This window comes from Camellia sinensis, chromosome 7 (assembly GCF_055761805.1).
Source record: "Camellia sinensis isolate YWXY chromosome 7, ASM5576180v1, whole genome shotgun sequence".
Lineage (NCBI taxonomy): Eukaryota > Viridiplantae > Streptophyta > Magnoliopsida > Ericales > Theaceae > Camellia > Camellia sinensis.
In genome coordinates, this window is record NC_138967.1 from 97,611,521 (window position 1) to 97,634,789 (window position 23,269).

The following is a 23,269-nucleotide window of genomic DNA, read 5'->3' on the forward strand; positions in this document are numbered from 1 at the left end:
TTGGTAAGTCTTGATAGGTGGTGTAGATGATATCGAATAAGCTGGCCTGCAGGTCCGGGGTGAAAGACCAAAAAATCCGCGCGGGTAGGTGTCGAGTCTTCCGGTTAATACCGGTAAAAAGGACAATTTGGTAGTACTCGTATAGTCTACTTGCAAACACCAGCCTAGGGATTACCAGAGACGTATTTACCGCCCTTGAAATAAATTGTTAAGTTTTGAACAATTGAAATTGCATGACATCATTCAGCATGACGGTTTTCAAAAGATAAAAATGTAATTTATCTTCAAAAAGGGCATAGCATGGCATGTGCATTTCATCTCTTGAGACTTGTATAAAATGTATATACTTTGTTAAGAATTTTCTACTGGGCTTTATGCTCACCCTACAGGATTTTTGTGCAGGAAAAGATGTGGTGATTCCACCCAACTAGGGGCGTGGAAGTACGTGTGTTGGGAGTACAATGCTCTCATTTTGCATGACTCTGTTTTGTAAGCCCAGGGGTTGTATTTGTGTTAAGTTGAAACTCCATTTTGTGTAACCAAGAATGTTCTTGGATAAATTTGTAAGCCTGTAGGGCACTTATTATTTGTTTGGCTTCCACTTCATACTTGTTATAAACTACATGTTTGGGATTAGAACTGGGGCACTGAGATGTGAACAATATGTATTTGGCATTTGGGATTTAATGGAAATGGGCATATGGATTAGTTAGCTATATATATATATATATATATATATATATGTGTGTGTGTGTTTGTCTATCGGGTGGGTTTTGTTGCATAAATAGATATATCATGTCCAATTTTCGGGGCGTCACAAACAACGTCATCGCTATATTTCTTAACTATCCATGCTTTTGTATCATTAAAAGTTTCATCCAACTTTTTCTCTGTGAAAGGACAAATAATACGATTCCACTTATTCCTAACTTCTCTCCTTCTTGAAAATTGCTCCATTAGTTTCACCCGTATAGCATCAACAAGACTAGTTGAAAATAAATGGCGTTCATCCCTAATCCATGAATCTAAAGATTCCGCAGCATTTGTGCATATTTCACCATACCTCTTGCCTTGAAAATAAGCGTTACACCAACACTCATTAGGCAAATCCTCAAGAAACTTCTCAACAGTACGACCACAACGACCCTTAAATTCTTCAAATAGCTCATTAAACAACTCAATAGTAGGAGCATATGCACATATACTAAAAAGAGTAAGCAAATACTCTTCAGATTCACGACTCTTCACTGACAAATAAGTCTTCAAGTTTGTCTTCAAATGCATTAGACAAAAAGAATGAGAAGAAAACGGAAAGACCTCAGCTAAAGCTTTCAGCAAACCTCCATGCCGATCAGTAACAAACGCAATATCCCTCCCCGGAGTCAAAATAACAAATAACTTTGACAAGAACCAATGCCAACTATCATAACTTTCACTATCAACAATGGCAAAACATAACGGATATAAACCTACAAACAAAATATATATACACGTTATCAATAATACTCAATAATCAACACTCTCCAGTAACAAAAATGATAGATTATCACTATTTTAATAACAATAACAAATAGACACAGAATATACCTTGGTTATCATCTTTTGCCGTAGCAGCTAATAAACAACTTTTGTGTCTTCCTTTCAAGAAAGTTCCATCAAGCATCAACACAGGCCGACAATACTTGAAACCATGAATACATGCCTCAAAAGCGAAAAACAAGCATTTGAAATATCTTCCTTTACTATCAACATCAAATTCCATATCAAAAACACTCCCCGGATTACAATCATTAGCGGCATCAACATACCAACGAAGATCGTCAAATGATGATGAATAGTCACCAAAAACAAGACCCCTTGCTTTTTCAACACCCATCCAAGCTCGCCGATAAGAAACTTCTGTTCCATAATAGTCCTTGAAATCACAAACCACCTCATTAACCGATGTCAAAGCCTTATTACGAATATCACTTGAAATTAGCCCACCAATCATACTTGAAGTCATCCTAGCATGTTTAACTGTACGAAAAAAAGATCCACAAGTATGAACATCATCAAATTGTTTAATAACAAAAGCTTTATTATAATTTTCCACTCTAGCATGCACACTCCATAAACATCCCAAATCAGCCCTTCTCTTACAATGAACAGTGACACGATCCTTATCATTCTTAACAAAATCAAAATCAAAACCGGAATGAATAGAATACTTTGACAACGCATCTCGAAATTCAACAACTCCTTGAGCAAACTTTTGTCCCACTCCTTTCATACAATTAACCCACCCATCGGAGAGCAAAGGTTTCCATTGATTTGAATAAAATGAAGGCAAAAAATTAGTTTCACAAACAACACTACTACTACCACTACTAGCTTCACCATCACAAATCATATAACCTTCACCCATAGAACAACACTTTACAAAAACATCAATACGATGAATATCACAAGAAAGTGCAAATCCAACCATAACCTCCAAATCCTCTTCACTTTGTAGACTACAACAAGAATGTCCAGGCATTGAATATGATATATTCAAAGAACTACCAACTAACTCACTCCACTTTGCACACAATTTATATACTAAATCATTGAAATTAAATCCATCAGTATACTTGATAACCAATGTCACACCTCTAAACTTGCACATAAGAAACAAACAATTCTTCATCACTATAAATCCTGCAACAAACAACAATTATATTTCAGCAAACAACTCAAACACCCTAAAACAAAATCAAATGCAGGGATAAAATCATCAACCAACTCAAGCACATCCAAAAACCAACACTAATAACTTTAACAGTTAATACCATCAAAGACCAAGAGCAGTGAATAAGGCTTACACTTATTAGACATCGTAACTCGATTTGAATCTTACCATTACATTATGCAACCTTTTCATCTCCTATTCCCATACTCACTAATAAATTTATCACTGTTGAAAAAGTTAATCCAACAACACCCCCAAAATACTCAGTGATAAAATTATCATTGTATAAAATAACAAACCAGCACCTGTGTTCAATCAAGACAATTTTGTAACCAAAAAAAAGAAAAATCTAAAATTCTTTACATATACATATCTCAAAGCTTTCAATATCATGATCAAAATACAAATTCAATCACAACAGAAACAACAAAGTAACAACAACATCACAACAAAATCAAAATCACCAACTCAAACTAAAAAGAACCAAAACATTGAAATTGAAATCAAAATCAAGCATATCAGTCGACCTAACTCCACAACATCGTAAATCAGAAAATGTAACTATACACTAAACGCGAAATCGCAAATAGGAAGATTCACCAAGCACGCAATCGCAAATCACAAATCGCGAAGATACACTAAGCGCGAAATCACAAATCACAAAGCTCCACAATAATACATTAGAAAATCGTGAAGTTCCACAGAAATCCAAATCACAAACCCATACTCACAACACAATATTTTGATGTAAATTCCAAACAGAAACGCGCCAAAACCGGGGAGGGGTAAAACGGTACCAAAATAAAAAAGCTCAAGACTTGTTGGTGCACAAGAGAAAAACTCAGGACTAAGACGGGAATAAGCATAAAAGGTAGGACCGGCCAGTAAAAAACCCAAACTAGATCTGCACATGAATTGAACAATTGAAGGTTTGTGTTGTGCGTTTGCTTGCGGTTTTAGTATTATTTACATTAGGGCTATCTACTTAAAACAAAGGCCCAATTAGGGTAGTTCTATTTTCACACACATTAAAAAAAAAAATTTCTTTCTTTTTTTACAATTTTACCATTAAACAAAATGAACAATATAGTTATCAATACCCATACCAAACCTTAAAACTAGATTTTCTCAGTAGACATCTTTTGAACATGAAAATTTTTAGTACATATCTTTTAAAAAAATAAACACATTATACCGAAAATATGTAAATAGAGAGTATGAAAAAAAAAATTAAAATCTCATTCGAAAAAATATAACCGAAAATATGTAAATAGTTCGAAACTATAGAACTGAAATATATAAATGATTTGAAAATACGAATTCAAAAACATAAATTTAATTCATAAGTATAATTACGAAAATTTTCTATGGTTCAATAGTTGTATGTTGAAAATTTATATTTATTCAGAAATACATAACCCAAATTTATTGTTTTATTTGGTTGTTGATTGCTGAATTTTTAAAATTTATTCGGACACTAGTACTAACAATTTTCCTTCTCTTCCTCAGTCAATACAAAATGAATAACAAAAATAGTAAAACAATGTCGAACTACTATCGGAAAGTGTCAAAAAATGCCATATGTGAAGGTACAATTTAAATTTACGTTTAGGGGTGTGGCGTGAGTTTATGTTTTGTGTGGTGTATGTACATAATGTGATGAGTTTTTGTGTTGATGTGTGCATACATTATGTCGTAGGGTATATTTGGAACATTTGGAGTGTAGAATGAGTAACACAAAAGGTAAACAAAGTTATAAGTATGTGTAGCGATGGCAATTTGAACCCGGCTCGACGGGAACTTGACCCCCCGACCCCGAATTGAGCGGTTTTTCCCCGAAAAATACACCCGACGGGCCGGGGATGGTATTTAAAAATAAATCCCCGATGATGTTCGGGTCGGAGACGGGGATACATTTTCCAACCCCGGCCCCGACCCCGACCCCAGCCCCCCCCCCCGCCCCGTTCAACCCCCCGATTTTGTTCATATATGTATAAATATATATGTGTGTGTGTGGTGTGTGTGTTTGGTACAAACATAACACAGGATATATATGTGTGTGGTGTGTGAGTTGGCACAACAAACAACACAGAGGCATCATCTGGTCTGGCCCCTCTCTCTCTTCTCTCTCTCTCACTCTCACTTTCTTAACACACAACCACAGAGCTCCCTCACCGCTGACTCGTCTCCCTCTCACGGTAGGTATCTCCGTCTCTCTCTCTCTCTCACGGATCTCCTTCTCTCTCTGTCTCTCACGGATTTCCTTCTTTCTCTCTCTCTCTTTTTTTTGCTTTTGTTCTTCAGATCTGGAAAATGGTGGAGATGAAGATGTTGATGAAGATCTGTTGGTGATGAAAATGATGAAAATGATGAAAATGTTTGTAACGCCCTCAAAATTAGCCCATTATATATCATTGACATGCATTATTTAAAGAAGACAATTTATTAATTCATTCATCAGAGTATTACTAAATAAAGCATTACATGTAACATCGAATAAAACGCCCTACAGGCTTACATCTTTCCAAGCCAACACTTGGATACAAAAATATGAGTTCTAACTCAATACAAGAAAAGCCCTAGGCTTGAATGTTTACATGTACTAATAATTAAAGACAATTAACTAAAGGTAGTCTTCTCCAATCCAGAAGCCAAACCCTCCCAAGCTAAGTCCTTGGAGGTAGTTTATCACCTGAACCTGAAAATGATGTTCCCATAAAGGGTGAGCCACAGCCCAGTAGAAATATACTAAACCACTTATAAGCAATGAATAAAGCAATAGCATTCAACAGATGGTTAACCAAGATAATCAATTACTTCATTTTACAGTCTCATGACACTATTGTCTAAGATACGTTTTACTTTCCAATTTTATCAACATGGCTCAGAACCTGGCCAAACTTACAACAGTGAATCACATATATAATATTCACATCCTTCCAATATCAACAAACAAATGAGACTCAAGCTCAAATCAAACACTTCATACTTCCAGATTGATACACATTTTAGTGCTGTATCAATAAAACACTTCTATATAAATAAGCACACATAAAAGTGATGCTAATGGAGTCCATCCCCTATCTCCTCCCAAACAAAATCCGGTTTAGAGGTCCATCCCCTATCTTCCCCTAAACCGTGGAGTACATCCCCTATCTCCTCCCACACACAAAACAATGTATGCAAATGCAATGCTCAATCAATACACGTATTTTCTGTATCAATGCCATAGTCAAAATTAATGACTTAACCAATGTGATTAGTTTCAGTTATTCCTAATCCACATGCAATGTCTACAACAATCACGACTATCCTCCACCGATAGCCCAAAACAGTTATTTCTAAACTGAAAATAACTATGTCAACAATTCAATAGACAAATGATACCAATTACCCAATTACGCCATTTAATCAATGAATTCCATGAATTTAACCCTCTTTTCCCAATTCCATGAATTACTTATACAAATTAATTCAATAATACAACTAGGGTTTTTCCCAAAATTTACCAAAGTATCCCCAATATGTTAAAATACCAAAACTTAGAACAAAACCTGTAAAATGGAGTAGGAAATCCCTACCTCGAAGAAAACAACACAATGGTGAAGACAAAGATGAGTGCCCAATTACCAAAGTGCTCCAATTCGCCAAATGTTCAGATTAAATGAAAGCCCTCGACTCCCTCTATCTTTTTAATGAAGGATCTAGGGTAGAAACACACCCTAAGTGGATCAAATCTAAGAAAGAAGGTGAGTAGGGAGAAGGAGAAGTCGGACCTAGGGTTTGAAATCAAAAGAAGATGAAAAAGACTGATCAAAACCCGCTGCTATGTATATAAATTGGACAGGCTCGCTCGAGCGAAGACTTGGTCGCTCGAGCGATCAGACACAAGAAACTACGCTCGAGCCAAGGAAGCCTTGCTCGAGCCAGCAACCCAAAAGCTCGCTTGAGCGAAAGAAAACTCGATCGAGCGAAGAACTCAAACCCTCAGGTCTGAACCTAGACACACGCTCGAGCGAAGGAACTATAGCTCGAGCGAAGGATGAACTAACTCGCTCGAGCGAAGAAAAGCTCGCTCGAGCCAAGAATGCAAAGCTACAGGTCCATACAGGATGCCAACTCTCGCTCGAGCGACCAAACCCCAGCTCGAGCGAAGAACCAAAACGACATCTCGCTCGAGCGACCAACTCCTCGCTCGAGCGAAACACCAAAAACCTGGACAGCAACACTTGGTTTCTAAACCCAATCAACCTGAAACAAACCTGCCCAACACATCCTATAATTCCAAAAGAGAACATAAAGGACAACAACAACAATTATACAATGACAGAATCTACGGAACCTAAGTCCAGATACAATAATCAAATGGGAAAAGACCGGGGTCGCTATAATGTTTTTTGATTTGTTAGATCTGTTGATGTTTTTGTTGTTGATGAATTTATTTTCTGGAGCTTTTTTTTTTTTTTTTTTTTTGGCCGGGGATTTTCGGGGTCAGGGAAACCCAATCCCCGTTAGGGAGCGTGGTTGGGGCGGTAGTGGGTTCCCCGTCGAGGATCGGGATTGGGGATTGGGGACGGGGAGGGTGATCCCCGGCCCCGCCCTGCCCCGCCCCATTGCCATTCTTAAGTATGTGCACTAAGAAATGATGTGCACAGAGAGTAAATGGTGTGTAGAAATAGAATTTCTTCACAATTATACTCTTGAAATTTGCTTCAAATATGAATTTTTCTTTACTCGGGAACCTTGTTGCCAACCATTGAATGTTGGGCGAACTGCATCTCCAAGTATAAAGATTTCCAACGCCTCCAATAGAGTCAACAACCCTTGTTGCCGATCTCGACATGTTGTAGAAATTACTCTCACCCTTTTAAATTTCTGATTGTATAATAGATGACATCCTTTATTTTTAAATTATTATTTAATTAATAATTTTTAATAATATCATAAATATATTTCAATTTTAATTTTATTACTACATAAAAAAATAATTAGAAAATTTATTTTTTCCATTAATTCTATTAATAAATAAAAAATTATGATAATAGAATATTTATAATTTTTAGAATCACAGATTGTATAATAGATGACATCTTTTATTTTTAAATCATTATTTAATTAATAGTTTTTAATAATATCATAAATATATTTCAATTATAATTTTATTATTGCATAAAAAAATAATTAGAAATTTTATTTTTTCCATTAATTCTGTTAAATAAAAAATTATGATAATAGAATATTTATAATTTTTAGAATCACATGAGACAATCTATATTTTAAGCAAATGTATTTATAATTTACCAAAAGGGTTTCCATCAAAGTCGTAAACCACAATTAATTATCGTTTCTTCTCAAATCACCATATTAGCTGTACTTGTCGAATGATAGGAATTGTATACTAATCAAAAAAATAAAAAATAAAAAAAAATGTGGACAAATCACATGGCCATGTGGTGTTTCAGACCCATATGATATGTTTTTGAAAAAATTACAATTGAGTAACATTTTTACAAAAGAATTAGAAATTTATGAAAAAATTTAAGACTTTAATTATTAATGCTCATAAAATTTACCATTGATCTAAAATTATTTTTAAAATCTTACATGAAATTTTAATTATTCCTAATTTTTTGCTAAGGCCACAGTACAAGGTTACAAAAAATTTCATTCTTTTTGTGATGTAAAATATGTGACCAAACGATAAAATTATAATTGATGTGAAAGAATAAAATTATAATTGTGACAAATGATTTTGGAATTGTTTTAAATTTAGTAGTCTTATAAACCTAAACCTCATCAAAAGTCCATGACCCATGGGCTGGCCCAAGTATAGACCGACCCATTGCCCAGCGCATGACCCAGTCCAATGGGCTTTTCAAGGCTTGATTCGTGGGCTCGGCTCATAAGTCCATGTCAATTGCCCATTTGAGTTTTGTTATCATTAAGAGTTTTGTTACTTTTCTTGATATTATTGTTTGGTTTCGTTTTTCTGAAAACAGTTTTTAAAAAATTTTACTTTCTTATTTTTCGTTTTTTTTTTTGTTTTTATTGATTTTTTTTAATATTTTAAGTAATTTTTTTAACTTTTAGATATACCTAACATAAATATACCTAAAAAGTAAAAAAATTGTGAAAAAAACCTTTTAAAAATTCACTAAATACCAAAAATACAAAAAAAAATACGAGAATTCAGTATAGTTTTTGTATTTTTATGTATTTATTAATTTTTTAAAATATTTTTTCACAATTTTTTTACTTTTTAGATGCATCTAAGTAAGGTGCATCTAGAAAAGTAAATAAAATACTTAAAATTTTAAAAATATTCACTAAAAACAAAAAAATACGAAAAACAAAAAATTCAATTTTCAAAAAACTTAATTCAGAAAACTCAAACCAAACACACTAAAGTTAAGAGTTTTGTTACGTTTCTTGATATTATTATTTTTTTCTAGAGTTAATTATCTAAAAGTCGTATTTACAAATGTTATGGTAGCTCAAATCCTATTTAATATTTTTTGAACCCATAAGTTCTATTTAGTAAAACTGATAATATTATTGATTTTTCTTAATTTTTAAAACTAAAAATATTATCAATTTTCTTAAGTAATGTTCCATGTAATTGTTTCACTAATTGATTAAAAAAAAAAAGAGAGAGAGCCTAAGATTAAACATTTTTGCCCTTCTACTTATTGGTTTGATTCAACTATCTAATAAATCTGAGAATATTATCAGTTTTTTTCAATTTTAAAACTGAAAACATTACAATTTTTTCATTTTTAAATTATTTTTTTTTTTAAGTTTTGCACATTGATGTTCCATCATCATGCTCTTTTATAAACACAAAAATTTCAGTTTTGTACAAAAAAAAATTCAATTTTTTCTTTTTTTTTAAAAAAAAAAACTTTTTTTTTGCACACATAAATTTTTTTTTTTTTTTTTAAATTTGAAAGTTGGTGTTTTAAAGTTTTGAAAATCAAAATAAATGTCAAATCATTATGTTCCTTTAGAGATAATCAAAAATGATGAACAAGCATTATTTGAAGGGCAATTTCAACTATTAAAAATTTAATGGGACTTGAAAATCTAAAAAATCTTAGTTAGGATTTAATGGAATATAAGTTCATAAATTAAGACTTGTGTGTAAATGTCCATTTTTTCTTATTAATTTCTAATGTATACATAGTTTGCTTGGGTTAAGATTACAAATGATTGATAAGTTTGTATGTACTAGCCTAGTTAAAATATATTTATCTTGTAGTGATGCAATCCATCTCGTTCTTATTTTCAATTTAGTAATACTATGAATGTCATTTTGTACTTCAATTAAATAAATAAAGTTCAATTTTAATTTTTTGATGATCAAATATGTAAATATAATTGTTAGGGTGCCTTTAAAAATATTATATTATAAATTTTGAATTCTTTTAATTACTTTTCAATTTAATAAAAAAAAACTCATATTAAGTCAAAATAGGCCAAGCCTGTCCCAAACCCATATTTGTAAGCCCATGAGTAGAGCTTGGGCTTTACAAATATAGAAGGGGTTGGCTTGAGCACAATCTGTTGACTAGTCAAAGCTTATGGGCCTAAGTTTGGACGGTCTAAGCCTAAAATTTTTCGATTGTGCTAGCCTGGCCTGGCCTGGCCCATTGCCGAGGCTTCTGTAAGCCGTTCAGGGAGCAAGTCACACTCATCTAATGTAATGACTAGTTTTTGGGCTATTTCAATCATTTGGATCTCCAAATTCATTTTTTCCATTTATGAAAATTTTAAAATTAGTCATAATTTTGTTTAGCAACAACAGAGTTATTGATTTGGCATGACTTTAAAATTATTCATCGTAACTATAGGTGTTAAAATATGACCTCACAATCAGATCGGTGCAAGAATAGAGAAACACAACACCTGTACACAAAAAGACAACAAGACCGGTTGCTTATTCACCTAATCAAAGGCATCGGCTAATCAAAGCGTAACTTAGATTCACGAGGTGCCTTCTTTATATAGTAATTAATTCTTAACCTTTTACGAATAACGCTTATCTTGAACTCTTCCAATTCAGATTAAGATCAACTCTTTCAAGAGTCCTCACTTATTCAAACAGAGTGTGTCATGATCTAAGACTCTTGTCCTCATCCGATTATCTTGGATACAGGTACGGTCCAACCACACCTCGGCAAACCAAAACCACCCATGTGGCACCTAAACTAATCACCTATGCCACGTGGACAACTTAAAATTATGTCCCCACAATAACTAAGGTTTTAAATAGTAGCGTCGAGAGACAAATCGGTATCGACCATGATGCAGTAATATCGAGTAATATATATCGAAATTCAAGTGTCACCACTGTAATTTTTTAAAAATCATCAGAAACAAATATATATATATATAAACTTTGTAACAGCCGAAGGACCATATGCATCAGTTGTGAATTGGTTCGTTAATTGCAACATATAAGAAACCAGTTGATGCAACTACCAAAATAAATCGATATTGATATCAAAAGAGTATGGTTTTTATTCCAACGGTGTACAAAGATAGATCAATATCCCAAGAAATAACTGTAAATAATTTCATAAAAGATATCCAAATAAAAAACAAAAAACAAAAGAGTTCAGCGAGGAAGAAAATGAACACCAACAATAGAGAGCTTCTACCTTTTTGCCAGTAATCTTGACTGAGTTGGAGAGGTCTTGATGAGGTGAATAAAAGATGGTCATTTTCTTCAATGATTTGGAATGTTTGATAACTCAACCTCATTCTCATCACCTGAGAACTCTATCTCTGCCACTTCCAGTCCATGAGCTGATTATGCATCAAAACCATGTACTTGTTTAGGCAACAAACTTCCACCCTGATTGTAGTATTGATACTTGGACAAAGAAAAATGTGATTAATGTCAAAATGATTGAAAAGATAGATAAAGATTCAACATAAAATCTGCACATGACCTATGCTCCTTAGAAATGGTGTTCTATGTCACTATCATCCTTTTTCTAGTTTTAATTTGATAATTTCGTCCTTAAAATTTTGAATTTGAGCCAAAATTAATCTAAGTTAATCCAATTTCAAATGGGCCATTAACTCTAAAATGAGGCATTTACACTCAAGTCCTAATTTATGAACTTATACTCCATTAAGTCCTAACTAAGATTTTTTGGACCTTCAAGTCCCATTAAATTTTTAATACTTGGAATTGCCCTTCAAATAATGATTGTTCATCATTTATGATTATCTATAAAGGAACATGATGATTTGACATTTATTTTGTTTTCAAAACTTTAAAACATCAACTTTCAAAAACTAAAAAAAAAAATTATGTGCAAAAAAAAAAAAAAAAAACTTTTTTTTTTGAAAAAATTGAAAAAACTAAATTATTTTTGTGCGCAAAACTAAAAATTTTGTGTCTATAAAGAAGCATGATGATGAAACATTGATGTGCAAAAATGAAAAAAAAAATATGAAAATGTTCTCAGTTTTAAAACTGAAAAAATTGTTAATATTCTCGATTTCATTGAATAGTTGAATCAAACCAATAAGTAGAAGGGTAAAAACAATCTCATGCTTTGTTTTTTTTTCATCGGTTAGTGAAACAATTATCTGGAACATTACTATACAAAATTGATAATGTTCTTAATTTTAAAAATTGGAAAAAACAGATAATATTCTCAGTTTTACTAAATAGGACTTATTGGTTAAAAAAATCTTAAATATGACCTAAGCTACCATGACATTTGTAAATAGGACTTTTAAATAATTAACTCTATGAAATGATAATTAAAGAAGATGAAGCATAACTTACAACGTTCTATAGATGAAATTAGTAACGCTGAAAAACTCTAAGAACTACATAGTGACACAGAACGCATCCTTTAGGATAATAGATATATTCCATTAATGATTTAGAGTCATTTGAAATTAAACCAATTTTACTCAAATTAAAAAAAAATTACAGATAAAATTAGCAAAATTAAATTTTTGATGACCTAAATGACACAAAATACAATATTATACCACCATAGTTATATTTTATACAAGATGCGAGTATATAACTTGTGATAAAATGCCATTTAGAGTCTCATATTATTGTTCAAAGACAAATGCTATTGAAAATAAAATGAAGTGAATTACTACAATGATCTACCCCCATAAGGGAACGAAATCACCAGCCCACTAACCCAACAATCAACGATGCATTTGGTAGTCCATTTTGAATTTTTTTTCTTTTGTATTTCATATATTTTTTTTGAGATCTATCCATTTGTAGACTATTTCACATGCTTATTTTCTCATCAAAATATATATATATATATATATATATATATATTGGCTCTCAATTTACACCTTTTTTACATAAATCATCAAACACAAGGCCAAAAAATCATGCTATTCAGTTCACGTAGTGAGACAAATTCTATTTTTATTGTACTGGACCATGGTTCACTACAAGGAAAAGCAGTTTTGGCGACTAAAAACCAAATTTTCGTCGCTGAAAGTAGCACAATTGGCGACTAAAATGGAATTAGTAGCCAAAAGTGAAGACTTTTGGTGACTAAAAGAGTTTAGTAGCCAAATGTATAGTTATTGGCGACTAAAAACAGATTTTGTCGCCGAATGTATGGGTTTTACCGACGAAAGGTTTTGTAGTAGCCAAAAGTGATGGTTTTTGGAGACTAAAATAATTTAGTAGCCAAAAGTATAGGTTTTGGCGACTAAAAAGCAGTTTGGTCGCCAATTCTACGTGTTTTGGCGACTAAAAATAGTTTGGTCGCTGAAAGTGAAGCTTTTTGGCTACTAAAAAACATTTAGTAGCTAAAAATAGGCAATTGGCGACTAAAATTCAATTTAGTAGCCAAAAGGGGACGTTTTTGGCGACTAAAAACAGGTTTAGTCGCCAAAAATGCTACTTTCAGCCGGAACTTATTTTTTTAGCGTCTAAAAAATATTTTAGTAGCCCAAAATTACATTATTGGCGACTAAATAATATATTTAGTCGCCAAAAGTGGCTTCAATTTTTTTTTAGTAAATAATTTATTTTTTACATAAATTATATTGCATAAAAATAATTATATTTATATATATATATAGTTTTATATTAATACGGGTCAATATAGTATATAAATAATATATATTGCATATATATTCATGTGATGTTGTAGTGGTATAGTGGAAGGAGTGTGTTGCTAAAGGTTTAGAAGGTAGAAGGTTGGTGGTTCGAATCTCAGAAAAAGCAAAAAAGTTAGCTTTTTTTTTTTCCCACCAAACAACCTTTGGCGACTAAACTATTGGTCGCCAAAAGTATTTGTTTTGGCGACTAAACAGTTTGGTCGGCGTTCCATCAACTATTGGCGACTAAAAGATTAGTCGCCAAATGTATAATTTTAAACAGTGGAATTGAGTATTGGCGACCAAAACTTTGGTCGCTAAAGACTTGTCTTTTTGCCGACTAAAACCTTTTTAGTCGCCAAAACCTTCTGTGATCGTTTATTCGCGAAAAAACCGGCGACTAAAAAATTTAGTCGGGGGAGGTAAAAAGGCGACTTTTGGCGACTAAAACTGGACCTTTGGCGACTAAAAATTTAGTCGCCAAAAGTGATTTTTCTTGTAGTGGTTGGATGCTACCAAATACATAGTGGCCTTACCGTGGGTTTTTTTCCCTTCACTTGCTTCAAAAATAATTCTATCTGTTGCTTTGTCATTATAAAAGACGAATCGAAAATTATGAAATTTATTAAAAATGAATTTATGTAGTTAAATAATAGCATTTTATAGTATTTTAATACAAAATATATATAACAAAGTAAATATGTTAAGAGGATCATCCTTGTCACTACATATTTGAACTTCCCAACAATTATGCAGCAGACATAGTATGTTTTAAGTTTCTTCTACAAATAAATTTGTGTTTCATAATATTGTATGTTTAAATTATTTGCTACTAGATAATATTTCAATACATGTATAATATTTTGGGCAATGCACCAGTAAATCCCAAATCCTCATCTTGTGATCCAGTTGGTCCTATTTTATATCTTATAAACTAATAGGTCCTAGTCTAATGTAAATGACCAAATTATGTGTGTGACCCCGCGTGTGGCAGCTTATAGTAAGGGTACATATGGGTTTTCACAATGGTGAATTTACTTATATACCCAAAAACATTAATGTAATGTTTTGTTGCTTTCCATCCAAACCCATTTGAATTGAAGAGTCGTAGATGGAAAGGATTGGAATTTCCGATGTTGATAGCGTAATGTTGGCAAGTTTTTGATTCATTGTTAAGTTGCAACAAGGATTCATTGTGGATTGGTATTGTAAAGCACCAATTTTTTTTGGCATCTTAAACCCTAGGAAATACGGATCCCCTTTTCTGGTAATACGTTTACGTCGGGGGGTTGGAGAGGCTGTACAGCTGTTGTGTTGTCGTACACCAGCCGGAAAAACCTCCATTCGTCGACGATGGTGATTGTGTTTGTTACAAATGGCGACAAGTACGTTGTTTCCGATTGATGTTTAATAGTAGTTTGGTGTTTGTGATATCTTATTAACAATATTATAGTCTGAAATTTGTGTCGCGTTGTTAGCCCGCATCAATGGTATGGTTGGGTTTTGTGAACTGCATGATTGCTACATGTTTTAATGTGGATGGTTGTTCATTTGTATGTGTGAACAACTGAGCATGTTTTTGTTGTTTCCGGTTGATGGTTTAGAGTAGTTTGATGTGTGTGATACATTATTAACAGCATGTTGTATTGAGATTTGTGTCACGTTGTTAGTCCTCTTGAATGGTGTTTGAAAGCTGTGGGTTTAGTGTAAAATGAGCTATGGGAGGTATGTTTAATTGTAATGTGCAAGTTGCAATGTGTTGGGGTGGTTGGTGGCATGCCATAATTGGTGGGCTGGAAGATTTTTGCTCTGTTGTTTTGTTGTTTGAAGATGTCATGTGTATGTAATTGGTTGTGGGAGGTGTTGTTTGGAAATTTTATGTTATTATAATGGTAGCGATGTGTGGGTTTGTAGGGGATAGTGTGTGGGTGGATAGTGGTTGGGATAATGGTCTAATAGTTTGGACGATTAAGCGTGGTGATTTCGATGTTGACGTGAAGGTATACGGTGTGGATATGGTCAAAGCAATGTAGGATGTGGTAATGTAAATAATTTGTTTCTAGTTATTGAACATACATATACATCATACAACACGTAATCAAATATTCTTTGTGAGGTGATTTTCATTTTTTATCATTCCCAAAGCAACAACGAATGGTGTAACGTCTGTTGGTGTAGGATGGTGGGTGTAGTTTATATGTTGGCATGTTGTAATAATGTTATTTATGATGGTTTGCATATGGTGTTGTTGTTATACATGATGTTATTGCCATTCATTATATGTTTGACACACAGGTAAGAGTTCGACGTGTGGTAGAGTAGAATGGGTGTTTTTAATTAAATTGGTTGTTGTAATGTTAGATATGATGTTTCGTATATATTTGTGTTGGTTTGAATTAAAAACTGACTTGTACGTGTGACTCCCATTTCAGGTAATGCTGGGAGGAGAAGTGGGATAAGCATCGCTAGAACACCATGGTCGCAACAGTCTGGCCAAACGTCAACCAGATTGGCCCCGAAGAGGCAATCATAACTAGCATTCAAGAAACAAAAAGTGAGTACTGGTAGTCGTAATAAGGCTGAAGTCGACCCGTCGAAGCTAATGTACCGGTCCAATATATCGGGGGTGATTAACATTGTGCGTGAGTTACAGTTTGGTGATGGGCATATTCGGCAATTACAAAAAACCCCCTTTGGGTGATGATTGACGCTATCCGTGTTCACAAGCTAGATCCAAAGTCATCTAAAAAGTGTGATGCCACAGTGTGCCGAATTATACAAACTTACAACCCAAAGGATGAAAAGTTTTAGATTGGTGGTGCGGAGCTGCCTTTGAGAAACAATGACATTCGTTTGATTTCTCGGGTCCAATGCGGTAAGGACAAATTGGATTTATCCTAATGTGTGAAAAGGCCTTCAGATTTCATGCAACGACATTGCCCAAACGTTGGTCGGTTATCTTCAAAGTGATTAAGGATGAGCTAGTAGAAGCAATCTGTGATCAGACGGAGCGTGGCGAAGAATATGTGACGAAACTGCTTTGCCTTTACATTTGTGCGAAGCTATTTTTTGCAACTAGTAGCGAGCATATACGGTGGGCATTTGTCCATGTGATTGACAAGCTGGAAACATTGAGACAGTACGACTGGACTGCGACAATCCAGAACATGCTGGCTAGTTCACTCACTAAGATGCACAACAGGCCGGAGCGGGTAACTGATTGTGCTGTGGCGTTGCTGGTATGTATTGCATTTTGTATACTAGTTTTCATCGTGGTGCACATACGATTGTGGTACGTTTTTCACAACTTTACTTGATGGGTTGTGTTTTACTGTGTTTTGCAGTTTCTTATATGTGAACATTTGAGCATTGTGACCTCAGAAAGGCCTAATGTGACCCCCAGATTTTGTCAATGGAACATTGGCACACTTGTTGTGAAGTTAAAAGGGTTAAACTTATGGGTTGAAGGTTGTATTTAGGTATGCGATGAAAAAAAAAAAAGAAGCAAAACACATTGTTTGGTTTTGACGTATGGTTTTGTAATGTGCAAGGTTTGGTGTTTTTTGTAGGTGAACTGCAGTAAACTTGTTGGGATGATTAAAGAGCGTCATTCTTTGAAATCTGAGGCAATTGACAGCAAGCCAACTGAGTCCGATACAAATGTGCTTTATGTGGATCCAGATACCGTGGGAGATGGACGAGGGACTAATGTTGATATGACTGATGTGTCTGTTATGGAGCCTAGCTTTAATTGTTGGCAATCTCGTTCATCAAATGGTGGTCATGTCAAGCCTGAAGGATTGACTAAGTCTGAGACTGATAATGACGAGACGTCGATGAGTAAGAGAAAAGTGGCCGGGAAGATGTTATGTCCGGTATTTTTCCCAGATGTTCTTGAACTGTCAAGCACACGGATGGTGATGTCATTCGTACCCAACCAGCGGGGATACAAGATGAGTTAGAAAAGTTAAAAATGAGAATTGGTGAATTAGAGGGGGAAATTGGAACGAATTCTGCATGGGTACGTGAATTAGAAGATCGTGTAGAGGCGATAGAGAAAATTCTTGGGGCGCAGGCTGTTAATATGCTCATAGGATTTGACAGTGTAATTGTTGGGAAAGATACTGAGATTGCACGACTCAATAAACTGGTCCATCAGTTGGAGGAGAAAGTAACCAATTTAGAAGACAGCCTTGATGAGCATGAGGTACACATGGTGACGCAGTCCATGGCGAATGATGTATGCAAGAAGCCACCACCTGCTACCATCCAGTCGGGGAAAATGCATGGATTGGGCACAGTGACGAGTGGCGAAGTTCTTTAGCAATTATCATACACTGCAGGATGAACCAAAAGTGTCCCCATTACAACACCGAAACTTGATGGAGACATTGATTGGGCTGAAGACGTGAGTGTTGGCTATGCTGATGGATATATGTGTTTGAGTGTTGTAGGCGTGCATGGTTCCAGGAAACAACAAATTGTCCAGTCAGATCCAGTTTTGTCTGCTGGAGTTGGTGTTAATGTTGGTGGCGTAGAAGGTGGTTGTCATGACAATAACATCGAGCCAAAATCTAGGCCAAAAATTACGTTGATGGTAAGACGCATGAAAAACAAGCCAAGATGCGAATACAGGCTGTCTGACTACGAGTATCCCCGCATAGTTGGGTGGGGCAAACTGAGAGACAAAGTCAGGATTTCTAAGTTAACAAAGCCCGATGTGATATACATTGTGGAGGACATTGAGGTGGATCGTAAAACCTAGAACGATTTTGGTATGAGTAGGAGACACGTTGTGTGGGCCATGTTAAAGGATGAAGACATCAAACTAGTAGAGAAAATGTACAACTTAGATGGAGATGGGTAAGTTATAGGTGTAGTAAATTGAATAATGTTTTCATTATGAAGTTGAATATGATGTAATATGATTTTCTTTTTTTTTTTTTGTAATTTGGATTATGGTTTACAGGTTAATAGTATGGGACGGAGGTGACAATGGGATACAAATCCACTTTACTGACATCAAAGACTTGGCGCAGCAGAACTCGGTCAATGGGAATGTACGCTTATCTCTACCTTTGTTAGTTGAATAGTTGTTTCATTTGGTACCATTATAGGTACATGGACATTGTTTAACAACATATCGTGTGTTGACATGATTTCACGCAATGCACTATTTCTAAAAATAGTAAAAAACTTTTTGAACAATTACAAAGAAATATTGATGGTTAACATGTGGTACAGGTAATCGATGGATATGCTACTATATTGACAGAAATGCATAGGACGGTGTCGGGAGGAAGAGAACATAGAGGAGCTAAATATGTGTACAGCAGTGTGTGTTCGGTACGTGACTCCATGCCACGACATTGTTCTTTAATCACACCATGATAATTGATATGTAGGTTAAACTGACGAGGGTGCGTTGATGTTGAACGTTTGTGCAGGATATGATGTGTAATACAAACGCGTTATCCCAAACTAAGTACTTGAACGTACACACAAAGGCTGCAAAAAACTGCAGATACACCATTTACCCGATATACCATGCCAAACATTGGACTGTCATGGTACACGATTCAGAAAGCGGGGATTGGAAACATTACAACTCAATGAGGCCCAGACGTGGGGTGCGAGATGAGCATTATAACGAGGCTCTAAAAGTGGTAAGTGGACGAATTTTTTTGTTCAGATTTTGACATGGTATTTTTGCACTGTTGAGTTTGTATATGAATACATGATGAATAACTGAATTAAAAATTTGTTCGATAAACAAAAACAATGGGTAGCAAACCATCATGGAAAATTTGTGAAGCCAAGAGTTGCCGCTAATGATGTTTAGTCGAACGATTTAAATGGCACTCTTGCATCTATTATGGATTACCCGCAACAAGATCCAGAGTCATAAGTGCTCTCTCTTTTTCGGTTACTATGAATTTGTACGGTGTCGGTTCATTAACAATATCTATGAATGCAGGTCAGACTGTGGGATTTTTGTATGCTTCATTATCAGCCAGTACGTTCGCGGGGCAGATGTCGACAACACAATGGATGGTCTTACTTGGACTGGTATATGCGCTGAGATGGTGGAAATGTTTTTGACTGACCTGAAAAGAGGACTTCGTGCGAGGAGTCTGCAAGATGTGTTCATCAAACATAGTACCAACAGGAACAACACCCCTTAAATGGCAGATTTGTTTTGAAGCAGGGAGTTTAAAAAATATTGTGCCATGTGTGAATGTGTAATGTAATATTCGCATATGTTTTTGGTTAATTATCGTATGATACTTGATTTGCATTCTGAATTGGATTAATGGTTTTTGACCAGGGATATTAGTTTTGTTAATGATTTAAACATTATTGTTTCTGCAATATGAGTCGTTACAAACATTTTGTTGCTCGTACGTTTTCAACTGTTGACGTACGTTTTCAACTGTTGACGTAATGCTATGTCAATGTCCTTCTGAAAGGTTTAATTACATGCGTTGCGAGCTGTCCAAACCATACTAGTGGAACAGGGATTGTAGTTTTACGGGTAATTTACAAACAGAAGTGTACGTACTAGGCATGGGCGTACCATATTATTTGTAACTCAATGATAACATATGATCGTGTTATGGTATTCGATTGGTTGAACATTGAACATGTGGGTCAAATTGATTATATGTGACACCCCTCAATTGAGAATGATGAATTACTCATTCCATTTATTGATGGAATGTTTACCCATTGAATTGGCATGTGAACAATGTAGGTATGTTTGGTGATTTGTAGGCAGCATAAAGGTGAATATGTTGAGTATTGATCTGTGAGTATATTTAATGTGAATAAAACACCATGGATTGAGCTACAAATAATTGATGCTGCATGTGAATAACATTGTTGACATAGAGACAACCTGGTTATCCCACATTATATCACCCTATTGGCTTGGAACTGTACATGTTTTTAACTTCACCTAATAAACCTGGAATTGTTAAGTTATTCATTGTGATTGGAATGCCTGTAAAACATATCACTTAAAGTAGTGGGTTTTGGGTTAATGTTTGGTACGATGTGGACACAGAGCACATAAAAAAAATGTAACACACCAGTTTACACTACAATAAACCAGCGTCAATGTTAGGCCACACCATGTTAGCCATCAGTTTAGAGTAGCACATTTATTAAAATTGTAAAGAAGTAAAATGGTTTGCCAATTTAAGACACTTAACAAAACATAAAGATAAACAAATGCGATTGTCCAAAAAAGCGTCCCGTTGTGAAAAATATTTAATCACACAGCATACCGATCTCCCTCCATTGGCTCTTTGCATGATTTCCTATTGTGATTGCCCAATTTTCCACAACGACCATAATGGATATGTTGAGCTATCTCACCTTTTGATGGAATCCTCTTTCGTTTGGCCTACCCGGAGGACACTTCACTGTCGGCATAGCAATTTCGATCCTTGACCCGACTTTTGTTGTATCCCGGACTCGGGTCTCGTGGTTAATATTGGTATTTATACCTCTTTCCTCTTTTCACCCTTTGAATTTGAGTATTGGAACATCTTGGGGGTATTTTGATCAGGTTGGTTGTTAGTTGGTCTTGATTGAAGTTGCCCAAGTTTTGGCTTCTTCGCTCGAGCGAAGCTTCTTGTGCTTGAGCGAGGACACCTTTTTGTGTCTAGTCACTTGAGCGAGAACTCCTACGCTCCAGCGATATTTGTGATCTCCCAATAATTCGTTCAGACTTGCAAATGTTCTGGGAGGGTATTGTTGTTCGCTAGAGCGAGAACTCTTACGCTCGAGCGACAGTCTATTGTGTTGTTGTTCGCTCAAGCGAGAACTCTTGCGCTCGAGCGACGGTCTTCTGTCTGCAAAAATTCTGGGGATTTGTATTCTACACTCGAGCGACACTTCTTGCGCTCGAGCGAGGTCCACTTATTATGTCTAGTCGCTCGAGCGACAACTCTTGCGCTCGAGCGAGCCTCACGTTCATCAGTTCACAGCAGAGCAGTTTTATATCACTTTTTGATTTCCTTTTTACTCAAAACCCTAATTCGGCACACTCTCTCTCTACAAATACACCTAGATTAAGTGATCTCTCAACCCTAGTTCCATTGTTAAAAAGATAGAACATCTTGTGGGCTTTTATTTGATCTTAACAAAGTTGAGTTTGGGAATTCTTGAAGTTTTTTCTTCTCTCCTTTGGGTTTCTACTCTTGAGGTAGGGATATTCTACAACTTAATACGGTTTTTAACCTAGATATTTGTTGTTGTGTATAAATGATGAGATTTGGGAGTGATTTTGGGTAAACTAGGGTTTGGGCCCAAATTAAAAAGAGGGGTTTTCCATGCTGGGTTACAAAATGAATGTGGGGTTTTGAATATGAAGCTCTCTTGTGATTAAATAGTGAAATTTAGCCTTTGAGTTAATATTTGGAAAAGATGGGAAGTTTTCCCTAATTTGTTTAGAATAATTTATTTTGTATAAATAATGGAATTGATATGAGAGATGTGAAATTGGGAGGATGCATGGATGAATGGTGTAGTTGGATTTGTTTAATCACTCACCTATGGAAATTTAATGAATTACCTGTTATAAATATTGTATATCTGTTTAGAAACATTTGTATTGGGTTATCGATGGAGGATAGCTATGATTGTTGTAGAAACTACATGAGGATTGGGTGAATTGAAACTAATCATTTAACTATGTCATTGAATACAACGGTATGTTGAGACATTGAATATGTGTGGTTGAATGTCATTGAATATGACGGTGTCTTTAAATACATTGTATATGTATAATGTTTTGGGAGGAGAAATGAGATGTACTCCATGTTTTGGGAGGAGATAGGGGATGGACTCCATTGAAAATTAAGTTGGCCGGAGTATCCAGGGTGAAAGTCCTGAAATCTTATGTACACATGGGTGCCGATCCCGCGGACGAAATTTTCGTAAAATGGCAAGATTGAAGTATTTATATGTTTGTTGTGGTGATTGAAAACCATTGAGTTATAGTCTCAGTTGGGTTAATTGGAGAATTATAAATTTGGCCTATGAGTTGAAATGAAATGAACTAATTTGAAATGAATAAATGAGAATGGATCTAGATGTGAACGTTGGTATCCGGTATCGTGTGGTCATGTGAATAAGATGTGTTTTGGTTATAAGAATTGAATATATATATATATATATACACTTGACACTCATATCTTAGTTAAACCTCATATATTGTGATAGATTGTTTCTACTGGGTTTTGGCTCGCCTTACCTGGGAAACCATTTTCATGTACGGGTGATATGCTTCCTCTAAGGACGTAGCTTGGGAAGGCCTAAGGGTTGGAGGGTCTATTTTTTTCATTTTGTGTTTAATTTTTTTTTTCAAGCCTTGGGCTTAGTACGTATGGAGCTTGTGACTCCCTTTTGTTGTAACCAAGTTAATGTCTTAGAAAGATG

General features: G+C 34.9%; 1 protein-coding gene across 1 annotated transcript; it reads right to left on the bottom strand.

The window, feature by feature from the left end:
- Positions 1-759: 759 nt before the first annotated feature.
- On the bottom strand, positions 760-2,859 carry LOC114268661 (uncharacterized). The gene is made up of 3 exons (XM_082880923.1): positions 2,814-2,859; positions 1,588-2,682; positions 760-1,469 (listed from the first exon to the last, which is right to left on the bottom strand). The coding sequence occupies exons 1-3, from the start codon at positions 2,857-2,859 to the stop codon at positions 760-762; spliced, it is 1,851 nt and encodes a 616-aa protein (XP_082737049.1).
- Between the last annotated feature and the right edge of the window lie 20,410 nt (positions 2,860-23,269).

Excerpts from the sequence above, each read along its gene's own strand:
- LOC114268661 (XM_082880923.1), bottom strand. The coding sequence starts at position 2,859 with ATGTCTAATAAGTGTAAGCCTTATTCACTGCTCTTGGTCTTTGATG. Across the intron at positions 2,683-2,813 it reads ACTGCTCTTGGTCTTTGATG|GATTTATAGTGATGAAGAAT; the intron begins GTATTAACTGTT and ends TGTTTGTTGCAG. Across the intron at positions 1,470-1,587 it reads GGCAAAAGATGATAACCAAG|GTTTATATCCGTTATGTTTT; the intron begins GTATATTCTGTG and ends TTTTGTTTGTAG.